At 37.9% G+C, this 22532-nt stretch overlaps 1 protein-coding gene across 2 annotated transcripts; it reads left to right on the top strand.

Moving 5' to 3' along the window:
- The first annotated feature begins 33 nt into the window (after positions 1–33).
- On the top strand, positions 34–20984 carry PLEKHA8 (pleckstrin homology domain containing A8). Of its 2 annotated transcripts, none has more exons than XM_072412465.1 (14): positions 34–229; positions 8714–8830; positions 9495–9650; positions 12130–12254; positions 12947–13105; positions 13497–13537; positions 14340–14500; positions 15068–15233; positions 15994–16079; positions 17426–17484; positions 18683–18813; positions 19070–19140; positions 19480–19541; positions 19984–20984. In XM_072412465.1, exons 1-14 carry the CDS (start codon positions 190–192, stop codon positions 20179–20181), a joined length of 1572 nt encoding a protein of 523 aa, XP_072268566.1. In that variant the 5' UTR covers positions 34–189; the 3' UTR covers positions 20182–20984. The 2 variants fall into 2 exon arrangements, with proteins under 2 accessions (XP_072268566.1, XP_072268565.1); XM_072412464.1 differs by having other exon boundaries at positions 35–229; positions 15035–15233.
- Positions 20985–22532: the final 1548 nt, after the last annotated feature.

The following is a 22532-nucleotide window of genomic DNA, read 5'->3' as shown; positions in this document are numbered from 1 at the left end:
ACTCTTGTTTATTCTCTGCTGATTGATACGTAAAGTGGGCGGTCCGTGACGTCACCGGCGTCTGCTTCCTACACAGACCGGCTGGTGGTTGCTATTCACGACGGGAATGCGTTGAGTTCCGTGCTGCCTGTCACTGCCTGTCCCGGGATTATTGTCCGGAGCGTGTGGGGCCCATCCACTGCCAGCAGCATGGAGGGACTCCTGTACAAGTGGACCAATTACCTGAGCGGTGAGTACTGGAGGCTCTGCGGGAGACCAGGGCAAGGCTGCTGTGCTCAGGGTGGGGCAATGTAATGCCAACTTTACTGAGGGTGTCAATATGGCTGGACAATACCATTGCTGACTTACAGGGACACTCCATGTTCCAGGGCTTTCCACAGGTTACTGGGGCTTCCTGAGCAGTTTGTGCCTCTCAGGTCAGTACAAGTGACAGCAATGATCTATTTATCTATCTGTCAGGGTGACATTCATCCCACTGGCCAGCAATGTGAGAGACATTCGTCCCACTGGCCAGCAATGTAAGAGACATTCATCCCACTGATCACCACACTAATATACCGTGATATGTGGATATAATATTTTTCCCTGAACATCTGAAAGTTATTTTAAGAGTTCTCCCAAGTTACAAAGATTGAGCTAGGCTGCTCCTGACCCTCCACAACCCCCTCTCCTCTATATTCCCAATATTCAGCACTCTCTGCCTTGTTTTATACAATCTCCCCATAGCAAACAATATGGTCACTGATTGGTGTGAATATTCTATTTCATTCTGTCATTTTCTCAATAATGTAAATTTCATTTATTTTTGTATTCTGCACATTCCTGTATTGTCAGTCTGCTATTGGCTTTCTTCTGTTTCCAGTGAGCACAGAGCACAGGGTCAGATCACAGGCATTCCCTGCAAAGGACCTTTCATGAAGGTAGTTTGTAAGACAGTCCCTCTAGCGTAGTGGTCACCAACCTTGTGGACATCACAGACCACTAATTTCATGGACTCCGGGCTACACATGTGCGGGTGCCACTTCAAGGAGTAGACAACCCGTATATGTAAAGGAAAAACTTTACATATTCTTTTTTTAAAGTGCAACTTTGCAGCCAGCAAATCCTGCGCTGTGTGGCTTCCGTCTTCCTGCCAGGGCTCCCATGCCACCATTTTATTTGTTCCGGCTTCATCATAACGGTATCCCAATCTTGCTCTGCACAGGCGCAAGATCCGGCGATGTGTCCTTCAAATGTAAATGAACAAGCACCGATCTCACTCTGCACATGTGTGAGGCTGAGCATACGCAGAGGTAGCAGTCTGCAGACCCCTGGTATTGTGATTTTATTATCCCAGTGGGCTGAAGGAATCCTCTTCAGTCTTTACTACCCTGGCAGTAGAAAAACAGAAACAGCAGAACATTTAATAACAAAAAAAAATTAACCTCCTGAGCGTTACACTGAGGTCTAGATTTCTGTACCAAAAGTGATATACTGTTTTTCATGAAATTTTTTTTTAAATTGTAGACCTGTAACTTACAGAAATATGTCCGAACAAGGGTTCTAGTAGATAATATGAATATAAAAAATGTTTGAAACACACAATCATGTAAAAAAAAAAAATTACTTTTAATAAAATTAAAGGAAAAACACAAAAATCAGCAATGTAAACAAATCATAAATACTGAAAAAGCAGTAACTCTGTATATTGTAAAGTAGTATATTATTCTAAAACACCTCCCTAGTGTGGCAATTTTTAAAACTTTGATTCTGTATTTATTGGAGTTTGTTTTGAATTATTTTGTATTTGATTGGATACGGGAGTTTGTATCCAATCCAATACAAAATGACAGTTTGAATTTACCAGGTATATACTATGTAATTATTTGAATTATTTTGTATTGGATTGGATACGCAAGTTTGTATCCAATCAAATACAAAATATAAATTTGAATTTCCAAGTTATTTACTTTTATTTTTATTTTTTTTTTTTGTATTGGATTGGATACGCAAGTTTGTATCCAATCAAATACAAAATATAAATTTGAATTTCCAAGTTATTTACTTTTATTTTTATTTTTTTTTTTTGTATTGGATTGGATACGCAAGTTTGTATCCAATCCAATACAAAATGACAGTTTGAATTTACCAATTATATACTTTGTATCTATTTGAATCATTTTGTATTGGATTCAATACAGGAGTTTGTATTGAATCCAATACAAAATGAATGAATGAGTTTCAGTTTGAATTTCCCGCACACGCGCCGACGTCATCACGCACGCAGGGAGGAGCCGTCCGGTTTTTTTTTTCTCCGCCGGACGGCTTCTCCCTGCAGAGATCATCCGGCGCTGGAGCGAGGACGACGTGGGACGATGAGCGGGTCCAGGTAAGATGCCGGCCGGCTTCTTACCGGTCCCGCTGTCACCCGGCGAAGGCACCCGACGCTGGAGAGATCGGCGATGATCGATGGAGGACGACGCTGGATGAGCACAGGGGGACCAGGTAAGTATGGATGTACAAAATCTCGGGCTTAACCATCCTTGCAGTTTTTTTTTGCCCGAGCGAAGGTCGGGCATAACTGCAAGGTGGTTAAGAAAACATATTTTTCATCATGTAAAAGAGAAAAAAACTCTTCTAAATTAGGTTGTCATTGTGATGATAGGTCCTCTTTTATTGTAAAAGTCCATAGAGCTTTCGTATGAATTTCTGGGCATTTATAAGGGCATAAACCAAAGTATGTGGCAGAGAAGAGATAGAAGAGGGCAAAATTTCCAGATAAGACCGATATAAATCTCATTCATTTCATTGGGGGTGTTTGAAGCAGTTAAAGATGTTTTAACACTTTCTGGGATCTGCAGGATGTGTTTTATCTACAGCCCATCAAGAAAACACTTTGGTGTAGACCAGGGGTGTCCAAACTTTTTGCAAAGAGGGTCAGATTTGGTGAGGTGAAAATGTGAGGGGGCCCACCATTCAGCATGTACTCAGGGTTAGTTCCCACACAGCACATGCCCACCAGGATGACGTGAGGGATTCCCTGTGCACGGGTCCGGTGTCAGTGTGGGCTCTGTGCAGAGCATGTTCTTGGAATCACAGTGGGCTTGGTCTATGCAGGTGCCACACAGCTTACGCTCGCTATATTGAGGTAGGGGATTCCCTGTGCACACACGGGGACTCCCGTCCAGCTGAATATGCCTGCCGAGTAGCGGGCCGATAATTGCAAGGTGATTGATCGACTCTAATGAAATATAAAATATAAGTTTTTTGTACGCATGTATTTTATACTGTGGCCAACAGTGCTGTGCTGGCGCGCCACATATTATTGATTTTATGACAGAGGCTGTGAGCCGGTGGAAATCTGATCCCGGGCCAGACTTTGGACATGCCTGGTGTAGACTGTCCCATTGAGAAAAATGAAAATTTTAAACATGAGCATTGTTCTCCCGGTTGTTTTTGTATTTCAATAATTGTATTTAAGTTTATTATATTAAAAAGACAAGTAGTTAAGTTTGCATGATTTTCATTATGATCATCACCCTTTAAATACCATTGATTATTATACAATTTGGTGAAATATCAGTGTCTTCCCTTTTTGTTTTCACTCATGAACTTCACACCTTGTAAACCTAATAGTACTAAAAGCTAATATCCGTTTTTATATCAATCTTTTTAACCGTGATTAATCTATATTTCCTTATCAGTATTAAATACATAATAGAGTGTATATCCCCGTCTGTTTTTGGGTGGTTACTGAAAAGTTAGGTCACAATAAAGGAGCACCAGACAGCAAAACACAAAGATGATAGTAAATGGGACATACCATGTGGTGTGTGAGTCGGGGCATTAAAAGTTAGAACAAAGTTTAGGAGGCGGTAGAAAGCTGATAGAATTATAGGACTTACTGGATTCCAATAGCAACAACAACTAAATTTGTCATGTCTAGCCCACAGCTTCTTCCCACCCAGCCTAAACATTAAAATGCCAGAGAAACAGTCCATGTATCCTAATTGGATCTGGGTGATACTTGCTTTTCCACAACATAAAAAAAATAATCTGTAATAAGATTTGCTATGATCCCTGCAGTGCATGTACTGCTCCAGCACTTGAAATCCTGTTCAACTTGATTTATTTTTTACAATTTTTATGTTAGTAAAGGTTCCTATATATCTCTGTGTTTCATATTTTTTTTTACTGTAAATAAATCATGTTCGTTCCCATTGGATAAAAATTGTCAATTTTATTGAACCTGTCTTGATCCTAATTTTATTGTCACGAAAAAGTCGCAGCTGTTTTAATAATGTTTATGTAAATATTTCAATTTGTGAGAGCAGACCGTGCAGTCCCCTGGTATCTTGCCTCTTCTCAGTGTTATAACACACCACCCAGCTCTCAGTCTGACGAAAGACCTTTACCCTGACATTGGAAACATTTTACTACACCCTGCCCCATAGCATTCCGGTCCCCTGACATTTGGGGTTTCCTTCTAAAAGCATTTATTAGGTTTTCTCATACATCCTTACATCATAGCTACTATTTATAGAATGAGTGGACTGGTTTTACTAGGAGGGGTAAACTTTAATGTTACCTTTTGTTCACAATAGTTATTTGTTTTTTTATTTTTGGTTTCCAAGCTATTCTTGTGCTTCTATACATACAAGCCTAACAGGATTCAAAAATGACCTGTCAGGTCCTACTCCCTGTCGTTGTAAAGTTTATAAGCCCATAACAATGCCATTGGGGCACTTTATATCTTTACATCACACAGGGTGTGTGTGTATGTGTGTGTGTGTATGTGTATATATATATATATGTAGATAGATAATATATATAGAGAGAGCACTCTCTCTAGCACAGTGGCTACAGTCTTGTCTTGATATCCTTGGTTCAGTTCTCTGTGTACACATAGATTTTTGTCGGTGGAAACGAACTTTCAAGACTGAAAGATGAATGAACGAGCACTGTACATACAGTGCCGTTCTCCTCCATGGAGAGGGGAGGGGGCAGAACGAGTGAGCGGCACCCAGTGTACCATTGCACAAAGGCATTCTTAGGACCGCATAATATATAAACTCATCATTTGTTTCACTAATTATTTTGGATGCAGTAGAAAGTATTACATAGTATGAAATAGTCTGTGTTTGTAAGGTTGTTGGTATCCTCGCTGCACAGTCTTCCGTCTCTGTTGGCCTCATAGTTTTGTCTTCTACAGGGATTTGGGGAATTTATTCTTTTTATTTGAAAGTAAACAATCAGCTCCCTTGGCTTTTGCAGGCCTCTGCTTGGCTTCTGTTTTCTTAATTGCCATAATATTATTATTATTATTATTAATAATAATAATAATGAACAGTATTTATATAGCACCAACATATTACACAGCTCTGTACATTAAATAGGGGTTGCAAATGACAGTCAGATACAGACAAGAGACAAAGGAGGAGGAGATGACCCTGCCCCAAAGAGCCTACAATCTAAGATTCATTTTTTGTTTTGTCAGGTAGCTTTCCAAATACAGTAAGAACAACAAATATTTTCTGTCCCGTTGCAAAGATTTTGGTAAATCTCAAAAGAGATAAAACATAACATTGTCTCTGCCTTGGTGGTCAGATCTGATCTTCCTTTATTTTGTGTGTTTCAACGGAAGTTTAAACCTTTTTTCATCCCAAACTAAAACATGTTTTGGGGTTAGATTACAATTTAGGTTAGAGGACAATTTAGCATGAATGTCAGATTAGTTTATGTTTTTTTTTACATGGTTTCCCTTTTTCTAACCTAGGCTGGGGTGATGGACGGGTAAATCCCGCAACCTCTATGTTACATAATTTAAGGAAGCAGTAAGTTGCGCACAAACTACAAATATTCTCACACAATTTCTCACTCCTGCTAAGATGACAAAATGTCTGTGCTAGATCTCGCTTTGCACTTGGGCAAGATCTGGCTCTCTGTCATCAATTGGTCAGCTGCAGAAAACCAGGGAACAGTTGGCTGTCTATTAGGTTAGTATGAAGATGGCAACTGATAAATGGAAGAAACGCATAGCACATGAGGTAAAAGTAACCTACCAGGAAAATAAAAACTAAAATGGATGTGGAAGGTCTGTTTTAAGTAAATAAGTGAATGGTTTGATCCAGGATTGCATAGCGCAGGAATTAGCTGGTATTGGCAAGCAGTTTGTTGCCTTATACATATATTCCAGTACTGGGTCTGAGCGGTCATTCATGCTATATGTACAATTACTTGGCTGAACTATTGTCTTGGTGACAGTGAGTTGTCCCAGTTTTGCTGTATGAGTAAATTTCAGAAAAAGCTAAAAATGTTAGCATTGGATAAGATTCTCACTTAGAGGTTCTGAACAAGAGATCAGCCATCGATGGTAGGAAGAGCCATTAGGATATATAAGGTCACACCTCCAGCATTTGAATTTTTTTTAAAGGATATAATTTCTTCTTTTAGTGCAATCAGAGTTTGGTAAAATGTTACCAACAGGTTCTTCCTGAAAAAGCACTTTGCAGTAAAAATGGCATAATTTCGTTTATGTGTATTTGGGTACAAAAAACAGGAAGCATTGGCCTGTCCTGTTTCCTTTAAATGTGTAACTCATGGCAAATTTGCCAAACGCAGCACATGTAAAACTTGCATACGGGAGCACATATTTTTGCCATAAAAGGGGTCAATGTACTCTAAACCTGCTGTTTGTTTGAGACAACACATGTCACAGCCCAGTTGTCTGATGTCTCTGATGGATCCAGTTGTTGTGCAATTGTATTAATTCATGGTGTTGGCAAGTCTTCGGGAAGGTGAATGACACCAGCAGTGTGAATTATCACGTGGTTGTATAGTCATTGGGACATTCATCACACCATCAACTCCTAGTTTCACAATGAGCAATGACTGTGTTTTTCTTTACCTTTAATTTTAATATATGTCAGCCTAGTTTACACATGTAATAGAAGTAGAAAAACTTCTTTGGTAGAAACAAGTTGCTATATCAGCATATATTCCGTCATTAAGAAAACCTGGACTGGGAAATACTATAAGGCCATTATGGGAAGTGGCTACACTAAGGCTGCAAAACATTAGCAACACCAATGCAACAAAAGATTGAAAAAGGAGATGTATTTTCTTTTTTTAGGGCAGCTGTTTGGTGTACATTGTTCATTGTTCAACAGAAAATATGTTTTTAAATAAAAAATAATTCTATGTGCTGTCCTCCTCAGTCTCTCCACCTGATGTATAATGTTTAAAAAAAAATGCATTAGACTATCTAACTGAAGACCATATATAATAAAACCTTAAGTAGACAGTGTTCTCCCCGGCCCCTTTTAGCTGGGCGCACCACCTGACTCTTTTCTGTAGCCACTCAGCTGTTTATGGGTGGTTACTAATGCATTGGGTCACTATACAGGGGCTGCCACCCACCTACAATTTCTTCCCACCCAGCTTAGATCAATTTCTGGGGTAAACAGGAAGTAGATCCAGAGATGTTGGTTTCTTATATATTGGGCCTATTGGTACCTTTTCCCTGCAAACAGAGGTAAAAAAGCAGGGTTCATGTCTTCATCATTGATTAGCTTGATGTTTTGACAAGTAGTAAAGTTAACCTCATGCATTTTTTACACTCTATGTAAATTTACAGCTTTTCTTTAAACTGTCATTTACATAAATTATGACATGACAATGGACCAGTAATGTTAACAGTATTTACCCTGATTTGAAGTTGATCTATAGATGGAGGTTTGCCCTCTCTCACTTCCCTCTTATTTTGTTCTTCTGTTCCATTTTCCATACTGTTTTCATATCCCATAATATTTTTCATTTTAAAACATCTTGGCAATTTCTACCTACCCCAGCCTGTGTGTTTGTTTTACAGGAGCTTTTTGTTATACTGCAGTTTGGATTTGTTCATATAACCATTATGAGAAAGGGGAGATGTCTTTTCTAAGTTTGGTTTAATTTTGTAAACTGTGATTGGCATTATATATAACCCATACCATTCAATTTGGTATTTTACAAAACCTCCAATAAAACAAAAAAGTTTAAATAGTCATTTACCTGTCATTTTATATCTTGATATTTTATATTGTTGAATTTGTTATGATGTTAGTCTGACAGATCTTGGGGCCTGTAAATCTTTCCTTGTATTCATGAGAACACCTATGTCATGAGCCATGGTTGGCTGTGTACTAAAGTAAATATATTCGTATTCTCCCCAGCCCCTTTTGGCTGGTACAGGGACACTGGACAATTGGGGTATTATAGAAAGGGCCGCACGGTGTCTCAGAGGTTAGCACTCTGGCCTTTGCAGGGCTAGGTCCCAGGTTCAAATCTTGGCCAGGGCACTATCTGCATGGAGTTTGCAGGTTCTCCCCAAGGACTTTGTAATATGTTGGCGCTATATAATTAGGGTGTAGTAATAATAATAAAGATGATAGTAGACATTTTAATGTTGGAACAAAGTATAGGGGGTGGTAGAAAAATTGCAGACTTTTATAGGGGATATTGTATTCTTATGGGAACACTAAATTTGTCATGTGTTGCTGCTCACTTTTCGACCACCTAGCTAAAAAAAAATTGTGGGGAGAGCACTGTATTTAAATTACAATTTTAAAGTACTAGAATATAGAATTCTGAAATTGCTGTGTACAAGAAGCGAATGACAACACCAGATCTTCACAGAGAGAGAGATAGCCGCAGTGTACATTACCATTACATATATCTATTGTCTTTCCTATAGGATGGCAGCCACGTTGGTTTCTTTTGTGCGGAGGAATTCTCTCTTATTATGACTCTCGTGAAGATGCATGGAAGGGTTGTAAGGGGAGTATTCAGATGGCTGTCTGTGAAATCCAAGGTAAATACCTGTAAGAAGATATACCACCAATTTTTCTGATGTGAGGAGATACATTTTACTGTCGGATGCACCTAACCATGAATTCTGTACCATATCAAACTGATGTCAGTAGCAAGCTCATTATCACAATCCAGTGTCTGTCGACAAAAGCCCTGAAGCCAGTAACTAAAGGTTAAAATATTTGTATCCAAAATAGCTACATATCCTTATTGTAAAATTGTACAAATTTTTACTAGTATACTAATAAAAAGTGTTTTTCGTTAAATATTTTCTATTGTCCTAAGCTGCGTACACTTTTGCGACAATTTTTGTCGTTGGAAAGGATCTTTCACGATCCTTTCCAACGACAAAGGACTACACGATGCATGAACGGTGCTGTACATACAGCGCCGTTCTGCTCTATGGAGGGGGAGAGCGACGGAGCAGCACCCTGCTGCGCGGTCTCCCCCTTCCCTTGCATTAGGATTGCTCATCGTTCGTGGATCCGCCAGGGCGGATCCACGGACGATGAACGACGCCGACTGTACACACGCCAGATTCTCGCCCGATATCTGGCTGATGCCGATTATCGGGCGAGAAAAATCTGACGTGTGTACGCAGCTTTAGATTGCATGTTACTATATTTACTAGATACCTTTTAAACCATGTCCTATTGTATTGCCAGTTCATCCTACAGATAACACTCGGATGGACCTAGCTATTCCAGGAGAACAGTACTTCTATCTGAAAGCCAGGACTGCAGCAGAGCGACAGCAGTGGCTGGTGGCACTGGGATCTGCAAAGGCTTGTTTAACTGATATAAGAACCAAGAAAGAGAAGGGTAAGTAAGGTTAATGCACAGTCTATGTAAATGTGCCCTCATACCTGCAGCAGAAGGTGGCTCTGGTTCTCTCTCTGAGGACTGGAATTAAATCTGCATTATCTGAATCATCAGTTCTGCTGTATTTGTGTGCCTTCACAATGTCACTTTGAAATGTTTCCTGTAGGAGTGGCTGTAACCTAAATATCCTTAAGATAATGTAGCAAAGCAAAGAATAAAGGAACATGCAGATACTGCATATGTAGCTGGAGTTATGTTACAGAGTTCTCCACCCTTCTCACTATATTGAAAAAAGCAGCTAAGATAGCTAGGGTATCATGGCTGGCCTAGAGTAAACATTTGCTCCATAGAACCTGACTTTTTTTTGTTTTCAGTCCTTACATTGGCTTATTGTTAATATTGCTGGTAGTGATTAGTTAAGGGAATTCTCTAAATGGGGACATAGTTGAGAATTCCCCTGACTTTGGGAAGTTCTTCTCTCACTTCTTGGAATATCACTAAGGCAGGAAGTAAAAAGAGAATAGCACATGTGCCTGCTTTTTGTACAATTGCATACTGTAATATAAATGAGCTTGGTAACGTAACTTAGATAAAATAAGAGAAATAAGAATATAGAAAAATAAGTCTAATCTAACGTATCCTCTAAAACTTCCAGAAAGGCATTATAAACCATCCTTCACAATTTCCCACAATTGAAAACTTTTAAGCAATGCAGGGGCTAGCAGTTGTGACATTCAGCAAGATAATCATATTTGGTTTTACTCGTAAACACTTATGAGACATTACACACAGTCTCTAAATTTGGCACTCCAAATGTCACTTGGATAACATCCATGTTGGGAAAGAGTAATGTGCATAAGTGCAGTGACATCAAGTAGCCAATGAGAAATCATTTCCAGCTATATAGCTGTTATGATTTATTTCACAAATTTTATTTTATAAAAAGTCTCTAATGTAATAGTCCTTGTCTTTCGCTGATAGCCAAATCTTAACAGCTTTTGACAACTGCAGATCAAGTGTTAAAACTGCACCTTTTTGTGCAATAAAACCTACTGTATGCCATCAGATCCTTTTCTAGACAGTTTTAGATTATTTTATATTAATTATATAATTCCCCTTCCCTTACAACTCTACCCAACCACTTAATTTGTAATCCCTTTTGGGGCAGAGTCCTCTCCTACTCCTGTGTCATTGATTGTATCTTTTCTGCCATTTGTGACCCCTATTTAATATATAGCACTGTGTAATATGCTGGTGCTTTATAAAAACAGTTTAACAATAATAATAATACATTGTCATCCATTATCCTTGTTTATAATTGTATGAATACATTTAGGAGCTGAATCCAAACTACAAACAAGAACAACAAATACTGTTTGTGTTACGCCTAGCATACATGTCTTCCAGCATGAAGAAAGATTTCTTCCAGCATGAAGAAAGATTTATATCATCACATCTGTTGAAATGCAGATTAAGGTTTTAATTCTCTAAATTGGTGACCTGCCATCTAGTCAAATCCTGTGATTTAGATAGGATATTGCCTACCAGTATGCCTGTCTTATAAAGATATGGTCAACCTTTTTCTTAATAAGATTAGAAATAAATGTTTTCACATGAGTTTAGGAAAGAAAGGAAAAAATAAATAAATTACCTATTACCATTCACAATAAAAATTAGTCTTTTAGTGTCATCAAGCTAAGTCTTCTTCCCTTTACTTCAGCAAAGAATGATCTGCCTCTGAAATTTGAATCCTAAGTATGATAAGGATAATGATTTACTAAATGCGAAATATTTTTAGTGCATAGTGTAGGTGTGGGCAAGGATTCTCCTTTCAGTTACCTAATGCTATATACTATAACATTTGCTTGAATATTTTAGAATTTAATGTTTTATGGTGCAATGATGTACGCAAACACTAAAGGCTTGTAAACCTACAATGTATTTATTTCATGTCAAGAACATTCTCCAGCATAATCTGTTAAAGATGGTAAATTCCTGTAAAAACTAATTATGATTTAAAGCACACTACAATGAAATATTAAAAAAATATTTTACTGAAACCAGAGCAGACAGCTTTTTTTCTTCCTGGGATTTATCTTCTGGATCCTACTGTCTATTACTGTAATATATATAGATGTGAATTAGTTTCTTTTACAATTTAAATTGTACTGATTATAAACATAAAACAGGCCAGTGGGTTTGCTGCTGAAGCACTACCCTTTCTTTACTTCTTATTCACACATTTTGGAGCAAGTGGGAGGTTGCAAAATACAGAATGATGCATCTTTTAGAAACCACAGATCAAAGGCTATTTAAGACTTAACAATGTTTCCTCAATTTTTCTTTTTCATTCTTTGCTCATATACTTTAAATTTCAGTACTGTATATAGTATTCTGGTTTTCTGGCGAATTTAAAGCATGGGCCCAGGTCGAATGGTCTGTATTTATTTTGGCTAAAATTTTTTCTCTTTTGTTTCAGAGTTTAGTGATAGCACAGAGGCCCTGAAAACGAAGATGTCTGAACTAAGGCTGTATTGTGATATTTTAGTCCAACAAGTGAACAAAACAAAGGAAACCTCTACTCCTAATACATCAGATCCTCAGGTATGTATATGTGAATCTTTGACTTTTTTATAGTTTTAACTTGTGATCCCCTTTAACTGATACCTACTATCTATCTTAGTTTCTGTGGCCTCTCTGGCTTAATATGTGCTAAATGTTACTGTCACAGAGATTGCTTCATTTATGTCATTTCAATGTTGTAACATTTTGCTTGTCTTTTAAAATATGAGGTAATAGGGATCTTTTGAGTATACAGCATGTGCCAAATTTGTAGCACGCCCATTGATAGTCTGGTAATGCAGTAGATCAATAAGATACGCAGGATTGGGGAATTGGCACAGTTAATGAGTAACTGAAAGTTCCAACAAACCTTAATCTACCTAGATCGCATACAAATTTTTTTTGAATTAATCACAGACATGTGACTGCATATCACTGCCATCTCCTAAAGCAGGACTAAAGTTTAAAACCCAGGGCTTGATTGCAGACAGGGAAAAGCGATGTTGCTTGTGCAATAAGCAGTTACCTGCCTGATCTTTCCGTGAATTATCAAAATGCCAAACTTCACATGCAGAGATTGTTAGCTGCACTTATCCATTAATATGAGGGTGAGTGACAGAGTAAATAAACATCAAGGCCAATACTTTTGGAGTCCCTATGGTAATGGTGAACATGTCCCTCCCATCTTTTTTTTTTTTTTGTTTTTAACAATAATATGTTTATCACTCTGGCAGGATAAAATTGATATGGGAGCCCTTTTGAAGTCCACATGCAATACATTCCTGAAGACACTCGAGGAGTGTATGCAGATTGCAAATGCCACCTTCACGTCTACACTGGTATCTGGCACACCCCCTGGCTCTCCACACCTCTCAATCCTCCGACCAAACAAGGTACCTAATGTATGCCAGGTATTAGTAATCGGGAAGTCTATAGAGCAGAAAGTGTTTCCAACATGACAGGGCAGCATTCCCCTGCACACAATATTGTATATCTGTTCTTATGACATAAGTGGGACATAATTGTCCTGAATCAACTATACTTTAGTAAATGATCACCTTTACTAGTATTATAGGCTTAGACTATAAACAATGTAAACAAAATAGAACCCCTATCTAATATTGTACAGAATGTGACTGCACAACTAGTAAATACAGGATGGTAGCAGTTGTGCTGAGTTTAGCTGACCTCATCTATTTGTCCTTTCTGTATCTTTTCTGTACCTTTTCTTGTTACATATTGGCAGATTTTTCTCAGAGCTCCTGTTGTATGTTTTCCTTTCAGGTGCGTCGTTCTACTTTATCTGGCCATGTCTCGGCACAAAGGTATGAGAGGATGTTCTCTTGAAAAACAACCATACTGTAATACAATAGCTGTTTCATCTAAACTTTTATATGCCCCCTCCCCTGCAGCTTCCCAAGCTAAATCACTCGGATATCATTCTCCTTAGATGCCTATTTTCCTTAGTTCCAGAGCCACGGCCTCCACTGTTGCTTACAGCCCTTCTAACAAAAATCTCTTCCATGCAAGTTGGTCCTGCACATTGTGACTTGATATACAGATCTGTGCATCCTTATGGGGTCCCAATACACAGATGCAGCTAATATAGAAAAGTTTTTTTGTTGCACAGGCCACCTAAAACTCTTACACTCCTCCAACTTTATATTTGTATACACCAGTACAAAATGTGTAACCTATAAAAAATGACTTAACTTTCTGTTAAACAAATATTTTTAGTGTAATATAATAACAATACATCCTTATATGTATTCGTTTTTTAAATTGCAAGCTGTTTAGCTACCTGAATCAAACTTGGTTGCCATACAACAAAGATTAGACTAGAGGGCGAAGCAATACAAAAGCACATAGTCTGTACTTGAATGCAAGGAGAATTCAAAATGTAGGACAGAGTAGAGTGATCAGGGAAATAGGTTTGAGTCTGCAGCTTCCTTGACCTCTAATTGGTAATTACCTGCATTAGGGGAAGATCAGGTCTCCCACTTTTCCAGACGCAAAATCTTAAAACCAAACTGAATTTCAAATTGTTTGCTGGTTAAACCATTTTTTTTTCTGTGTATTCAGCTGTTTGCCTGGAGTTCAGCTTTAAAATTAAGCATTTTTTTCTAGGAAGATGGAATTAAATAACAACTTGGAAAATGGCCCTTCAAAAGAGGAGACCAATAATCATGACAATTCGCCAATTGAAAACATCCATATACTTGGTTTGAAAATGCTAGAATCAGTTCCCTTGGCTTCTCTGGAAACTGAAACACAGAAGGACAGTCCAGGTAAGCTTTAGTGTGTAAAGGTCCTGTTGCACCTTTAGTACAAAACTAAAACATGCTTGTTTATCTGAGAACATCTCTCAAGAATGTTGGGAAGTTTCTGTTTCCCTGAGGTCTTTAGGAAGCTCTTGTTTAGACCTGAAACTTGTCTCTGTGGAAACCTATATATTTAAAAAGTAGATATAACCCCTTTAGCATTTAAACTCAGATTTACAACTGAATGAGTGTTGGCCATTAAAAAAGAAAGCAAATAAAATGTTTATTAAGTTTTTCATATACATTGCACGGTATAAAATTTCACACTGGTGCTGCCTATCATGTGTCATTTATTTATTTATTTTTTTGCAGATAGAATGAGGAAAGTTGGAGAGTAGAATCTCTCTATTTAAATTTTGTACCTATTGAACCATTTAAAGCTAAGCTCCAGCTTTTCTTTCAGTATTGCACAGTTGTATGGGCTTCTCTGCAGTACTAAAATAAGGAGAATAAAGGTCAGCTTTGTTGCTGTGAGTTATAAAGCAAAATCCATCTTTTCAGGTGCTGAAAGTTCACTGTATGATGTTTCCTCAGAGGGCTTGATTGTCTGCGACCTAAAGGATGAAACAGACACACATTCCAGTGTACCTGTAGAACTTGTGGCATTGCAGCAGGATGAAGGTGGAGGGTCATCGGATGAAGGTGGGGGAGGTACAGGGGAAGAGCTGCCTCAAACATTTTTCAGCAAAATGACTCACAGGTATTACATTTACATAGATCTCTATATTACTAAAAAAAGAAAAACGAAACAAACCTCCAAATACTAAAGTTTTCTGTTTTACCTTTAACATAATTTGTCCTTTTAACCAGCATGATTGTGACACTTTTCTTCCTGGATAACCTTTCTGTTGCTTATCATTGTTGCATCCTAAATTAGCCTCTGCTCATTGGGACTGAGGGGGATGGCACTAGATCATTGTCAAATTAGCAGGTTTGAGACTGACATATCAAAGGAAGCTTCATTGCTGAATAGGGAAGTAAATGTGTCATGTACAATACTTTAATTAGTTTGCCTATAGAAATCATTGGCAGGATGTCTAACGATCTCCCGTAGGTGTGATTTGATGGTCAGCTGCCACAGCCCTTTTGCCATATTATGAATATAAATTTAAATAGTGTATTTAGCCTTTTACCAGAGATTCCCTTTACGCTCTGTGTTTTGTTGAGTAAAGTTAGATTAGATATGAGGCCTGATATAATGCCAGGTGAATGAACTAAAGGTATAGTCATTCTTGTATCCCATTATTTTTATTTCCATTTTTTACCTAGGACTAAAAATTGCAGTCCTTTTCAAAGGACATTTCTGTCACTCTGTGTCTCTAGTTTAGTTGACAGTCTAATATCTGCCATAGACCCCCCAAAAGTAGTTTTTACTGATGATTTTCTATTTTTTCTATTTCATATGTGTCGTTTTGTGCTATAATTACATCATGTGGTGTTTGTTTTTGTGTATGGTCAAGATTTAGTGATCTAGTGTATGAAGGTGAAGACGGCATTCCAACAGAGTATTTCCTGGATTCCTGTTATGCAATAGTCCCTGTTTTGGGTATGTATTCATTGTATTGGGTATTGTAGCCTGCATATTATCATTTTTAAGATGCACAGATTAAGGGCTATTTCAGACTTGCAGTAAACCGCAGCTACAGGGCCTCAGTTGCTCCTATTCCATCAAATGCCAGCACTACCATTTTGTACATGTAGTTGAGAAAAAGCAAGGTAAGTAAGGTCGGCCAAACAGAGGGAGGAAATATAAAATGCACTTTACTGAATATTTTGCAATATAAACAAACTTATAGTTACAGAATCTGAGGTATTGGATGGTACAAACAAGGTGAATGCAATAGGGAAATAGATACAAAGGGGGTAACAGTTTCCAACAATGGTTCAAATAGCAAATATCCTTAGCTGTATGTAGTTTTAGAAGTCTGCAAGCTCCTCATGATGTGTCTCCCACGGTTGGATGCACACGGTGGGTTGCACAAACACTCGCACAGTGGGGAATTAGCCACCCCACTGGAACTCTAGGGCAGTGACAGCCGACAGAATACACCTGATTACAGTAGCCGCTACAATTACGGCTGCCCGAACGCCGTATTGACTGGGGGCGACCACACAATCTGGCTGCAGCTCACATGCTCAGCTACTGCTGCCTCATCAGATCGGGTCACAATAGCCTCCTCCCTCCTGTACTCCCCAGCATTTATTACCTCTGGGCTTGTCCAACATCCCTGAGAATTCTGGGTTAAGCAATTAAAGTGGCCAGCACCAATACCACAATTAAAAGGGCCACTCCTGTCAGTGGGGCCAGCACCTCTACCTCTGACACTCCTGCATCCTGGGGTGCTAGCCACCCCAATACAGTTGTATTGCAGTAGGGTTGCCTTTCGGTCCTTGGAAGTGATGTGGCTTCTGGCTGGTTGGCATGTCTGCTTTTTCTACTGCCAAGCTCTGGCCATAAAATATTTATTAGGTTTGCACAGACAGACTCATTACCGCTGACCCACATTAGTGTGATGTGACCACTTTTCTTTCATCCGTAAGAACCTCCGTTAATTTCTTTCAAGAATCTATATTTTCCAGTGGATGGAAAGCTTGTGGAAGTTACACATTTACCCTGTTTTATAGCATTGTGTCTCACAATATTGTTTTGTGTCAGTCAGTTTAAACTTTAGTTATTTGTGCATGGTAATCTGGCAAGACAAACCTTTACTCCAGAGCTAGAGCTAAATGGGTTATGTATTTGGCAGGAATGTAACAGGTAATAAGTAGATGTGACATAAAAGTTATGTAAAGTTGTAGAATGAAGAATGACTTCAGTGTTACCAGTCAGTGAAAAGATGTTTGCTGTTTTTTCTTAGAAGGGTGGGTAATAGCTTGTTTGTCTTTCTGCAGATAAGCTTGGTCCAACAGTGTTTGCACCTGTAAAAATGGATTTTGTTGGGAACATAAAGGTAGGTGAATGAATGGCCTGTGATATTTATTCTTATTCTATGAACATTACAATGCTACAAGGGTTATTTTGGTGTGTTTTTTTTGTTTTGTTTTTTTTTGTAGCATTCTCTCTTCTTCCAGTGTAACATTTTGTTTCAATTTGTGATCAAACTGATCACTTTCTCACTCAATTTCTCTTAGGGAGGGTTCACACCTGCCTCTACATTGCATGATTTCAAGTGGCTCCCCATGTTTTGCTGCCCCACATTCATTCACTATGGGGCTGCTGCAGAGAGACAGCTGGTCCTAGTGTGAGGAAGCAGTAAACACAGTGGAACCTCACAAACAGTTTTTTTATAAGTGTTTATAAAGACATTTTAAACCAAGATATGTGGCAGAGAAGAGTTAAAATAGGAGAAAACACATCCCAAATGCCCAACAATTATCCATTCATGTCAGTGGGGTATTTGAAGAGTTTATGATGTTTTAACACTTTCCAAAACCTGCATGATGTGTTTTCTCTATGGCCCATCAAGAAAACGCTCTGGCATGGCCTGGCCTATTGAATGGAATAGGAATATCAAACTTGGAACGCTCAGTTTAAACGCTGGGTACAGTCCATGTGGGCTTAAAGCGTACCTAAACTCAGAATTTTTACTTTACATAAAAGGATAGACAACCATTTTATTTAAAGTAAAAATTTTGTCTGTTGGTGCAACACCCAAAAGTGCAGCACCGCCCTCTTAGTTCTCAATCTCCTAGGCAATCAAGAATGAATGTGAGCGCAGAGCCTCCTGGGATACCTATGTCGCGCATCCCAGGCTCTTTGCTCCTTTCCTTCATCAATAGAAAGCATGTGCAGTGAGATCGGCAAGTTTTTTCCCAATCTACGTCACCCGATCTCATGCCTGCGCAGTGGGAGATCCAGTAACGTAAGAAGAAGAACACAAAATAAAGAGAGGAGAAGATGTCGGCGACTAGCTCTCCCTCTGCACTGGGCCGAAGATGGATACCTGGACGACACGAGATCCAATGGAAGGAGCCTCCCGACGGATTGACTGATCAATTATTTATTTATTTATTTTTTTGATTTGGGTTAGTTTTGGGTTTACTTCTGCTTTAAGCATGTGTTTTTAAAGAAACATCATATTAATAACAATGATAATATTAAATATATGTAAATGAATACCTGTTTGTCCAACTTCTGTATTTTTATAGAAAATAAATCAGAAATATATCACCAGTAAAGAAGAGTTCACAACACTACAAAAGATTGTTCTCCATGAAGTAAATGCCAATATGGCACAAGTACGAAACTCTGCAACTGAGGCTCTTTTGTGGCTAAAGAGGTACAGGCAGTGGCTGCGATAATCTCTCACAACATGGAATAATATACATGTCATAATTTGGTATTTGCAATTGTATTGGCACTAGTTGTTTATAGAGATCTATAGATACACACATAAGGTTCTGTACAAGTATGCCATTAATCTATTATGCTCATGTGGCAGAACATATATTGGACAGACTGTACTTGATTTGTTTGTTGCTAATTTTACATTTTTTAAAGTAGTCACAAACATTTTCATTTGCATATTTCCCCAGGGGACTCAAGTTTTTGTTTCAGTTCCTTACTGAAGTAAAGAATGGTGAAAACAATATTCAGACAGCATTAAGTAAGTCAATTGTTAAGGAAACCTATTGACAGTATGCATTGCTTGTTTTGACTTTTTGTTGATTGACTTCATAGACATAACCTGTCTATAGTTTTATAGTGCATAGTTTTATACTGTGGTAAGGGTAGGTATACTAGTAATAAAGTTTATTTTATTTTAGTAGCCCAGACACTTTTAGGTAGGCATCTGGATGTTATATAATATAGGAGGTTATTCAGTAGACTGTTAAAGATTTATTATGTGTAGCAGCAGACACTTTAGTAGATTTACCAGCCAAGAAGTTATGTGCAGTGAATGTGTGAACACATGGATCTTAAAACTGATCCACCTTTCTTTCAGGTAATGCCTATGGAAAAACACTAAGGCAATATCATGGCTGGGTGGTGCGAAGTGTATTTGCGGTAAGTTTGCATCTTTAGCATATGTTTAGGTTACGTCCAATATAAGTATTTATATTTTTTCGATGTTAAATGATTTGTAATATTGGCTAGTCTTCCTTACAACACACACACTTCTGTCAGATGTCATGATACCAATTTAATGTTTAGTAGGGAGGCTGACATAGAAAGTTAAATTACTGAATCAGAAGGTGTAATGATTTATTAGGAACTGCTTGAACTATGTAGTGTGCAGAATGTGTTGTGTGTAAAACATAAGATTTTTTTAACAGACTTACAAATCATTGGGGAGGCAAGACAGTACACATTTTATATATAATTCACCAGTTGTTTCTAGTTAATTCATGACAACCCTGGCACCTGGAGTCACTATAGGGTAAAATAAATGACTATTGTTAAATTAAAGACATTTTAACACTTACTATTTCTTTTACCTTTTTTACAGCTGGCTTTAAGGGCAGCTCCAACATATGAAGGGTTTGTGGCTGCTCTGACTGCAAACGAAGGGGATGAGAAAAACAATCTTTTCCATGTTGCAATGTTAAGAGACCTTAATATATACCTGCCAGCTATGGAAAAGCAGCTGAACCTTTTGGACACTTTATATGAAGAGCATGGCTTGGAGTCTGATGAAGTAGTATAATTAAAGGATCTATGTCTTACAAAGCAGGGATTCGGAGTGTAATTTATAGCTGAGAGAAGCATCATGGAAGGTGCAAATACAATGTCTAATGGCTGCCTCACTTATGATGTGCAAAGCATTGCATAATTAGACACATTCTCTGGGAGCCCCCACCTTATTGTTATGGACAATCATATTTTGTATTAAGTCATCTTAAGTACTTAATCTCCTATTGGAGCTATCGGATAAGCAGTGAATCGAAATCTCAAATCTGTTGGATTCTTCAGTGCTTTTTTTTTTTTTATACTAAATACTGTTTTCCTCTATGTACAAAGTTGTTTGTTAAAAAGAAAAAAAAATTCAGGCTATTTTTAAGTCTTGATCAACATGTGCATAAAGAAGAGTACTCTAAAGCCAGTTTGGGAAAAGTGGTGTCGTTTTTAAATGAAACACAGACTGTGATTGGTGGCTTTAAACTGTAGCTTCATTTTTCTTCATTCTTCTTTTTCATGAGTTCCACCATCTTTGAACAAAGAATGCAGTGAGTCCTTCTTTAGAGATTCCTCTTCATTACTGAGAATTTTAGGTCTGCCAGACAGTTATCGCTTACCTATCTCTGGCAAAATCTTTTACTTTATTGGAAGAATTTCACAGAATCATTGAACAAAACAGTCAATGGATTCTCTGCTTGATGGGTTATAATGCTCAGGACATTGTGTCTCCATTTTTTTTTCTATAGCATGTGCTATAGCAGCTGTTTCAATTTGTTTCTGTCTTTAATAAATGGAAAATAGCTAACTATTTAGCTATATATTCTAAAATGACCCCTGATGTCTCCGTTTTGGTAAACATTTGCTAAGGTATTGTATTGAGAATTCAAACTTTATACCAAACAGTTCATCTGTCCACAGGTAATGCCATTTTAAAGTGTATGTAAAGCCAAACTTGTTCCAGATATAAAAATGAAGCATTCTTATTTGTGCTTTCTTTTTGCTTTCTGTCACAAGGACACTACAGGACATGAGAAAGTAGCTTTAGAAATTAAGACACCCAATCCAAACTTTATATTAAATAATGCATTTTAATGTAAATTTACTGAATAATTGAAAATTACTGTTAACTAGAGTTGTATTTATTGTAAACACTAGGTGGCACCATAGCCACACTCACAAACTATACACTAGGCTCATGTGTTACTAGTGATCTGGCTCATTCTAGGCACAGGAAGGTTTCAAATAATGTAACAAATTATGGTTTGCATTTGTTTCAATTATACTCAATATATATTATATGAATTTTATAATGTACCAAATACAGGAGTGGTGAGGTTACTGGACTGACCTCTCTTCCTCATTGACATTGCTGGTTATTTTCTACATTCGAGTTTATACCAGTGTTTTTTAACAAGGGTCCAGTGGAATCCCATGATTCCTTAAAAGGTTGCTTTGGGGTACCTTGAGCAATGTGTGTCTCTCAGGTCAGTTTTAACTGACGCCAATGATCTTTTTGGTTATCTATAGGGGAAGCATTGTTCCCACTGGCAAACAATATAGGAGTCTACAGTGTTCCTACTGATCACTATGCTAAAATACTGTGAGCTGTGGATATAACATTTATAGCAGGAGCTCCCTGAAGACCTGAATGTATTTTCAAGTGTTCCCCCATGTTAAAAAAAAGGTCAAGAAAGGCTAGTCTATACTGTGCAATGAAAACAATGATGTTGTTTGATTCTTATGTTTTTGCTAGAAGTCCCATTTAATTTTGGATTAGAATCCATAGCAAGGGTAAACCTGTGTGTAACTAAAACTTGTTTTCTTTGTATAAAGATTATGTGAATAATTTTGGAAACCTCTTTCAGCTTTATACAGCTAGCCATCTATTAGAGAGATTTACCTTCCCTTCCTGTTGTGCTGATCACTTTTTTCAGACTGTAATTAAAGGAGAACTCCCCTACACAACAGAAAGATGCAAATAAGCTTTTCTTTATCAGAGCATAGAAAGGCTAAATGTCATAGTTTTTATTTGTCTGTGTCCCTGTTGCAGATTTTGCATCACGTCTCTGCCTGTAGGATGGAGTTTAATCTGTCTCCTGGTGCCTTGGATAGCAGTAAAAACCCAACACACTTTCTAATTCCACCCCACACTGCCTCAAGCTACAAAAAAAAATGTTTTGTTGTCCAATATCTGCTTTTAACTCAACATCCCAAGCCAGATTGTTTAACTTTACAAGAACAAAAGATGGATTTGTAAAGTTCATGTGCGGCTTTAAGGTCACTAGCACATTGCAGAAACATTGGGCCTGATTTATTAAAGCTGGGTGATCCAGCAAACCTGGAATGGATCTTGTCTACGACTAAAAACATTTGCTAACA

This window comes from Pyxicephalus adspersus, chromosome 5, assembly GCF_032062135.1.
Source record: "Pyxicephalus adspersus chromosome 5, UCB_Pads_2.0, whole genome shotgun sequence".
Classification (NCBI taxonomy): Eukaryota; Metazoa; Chordata; class Amphibia; order Anura; family Pyxicephalidae; genus Pyxicephalus; species Pyxicephalus adspersus.
Note: the sequence above shows the minus strand (reverse complement) of the source record. Positions and strands in the feature narration are given on the sequence as shown.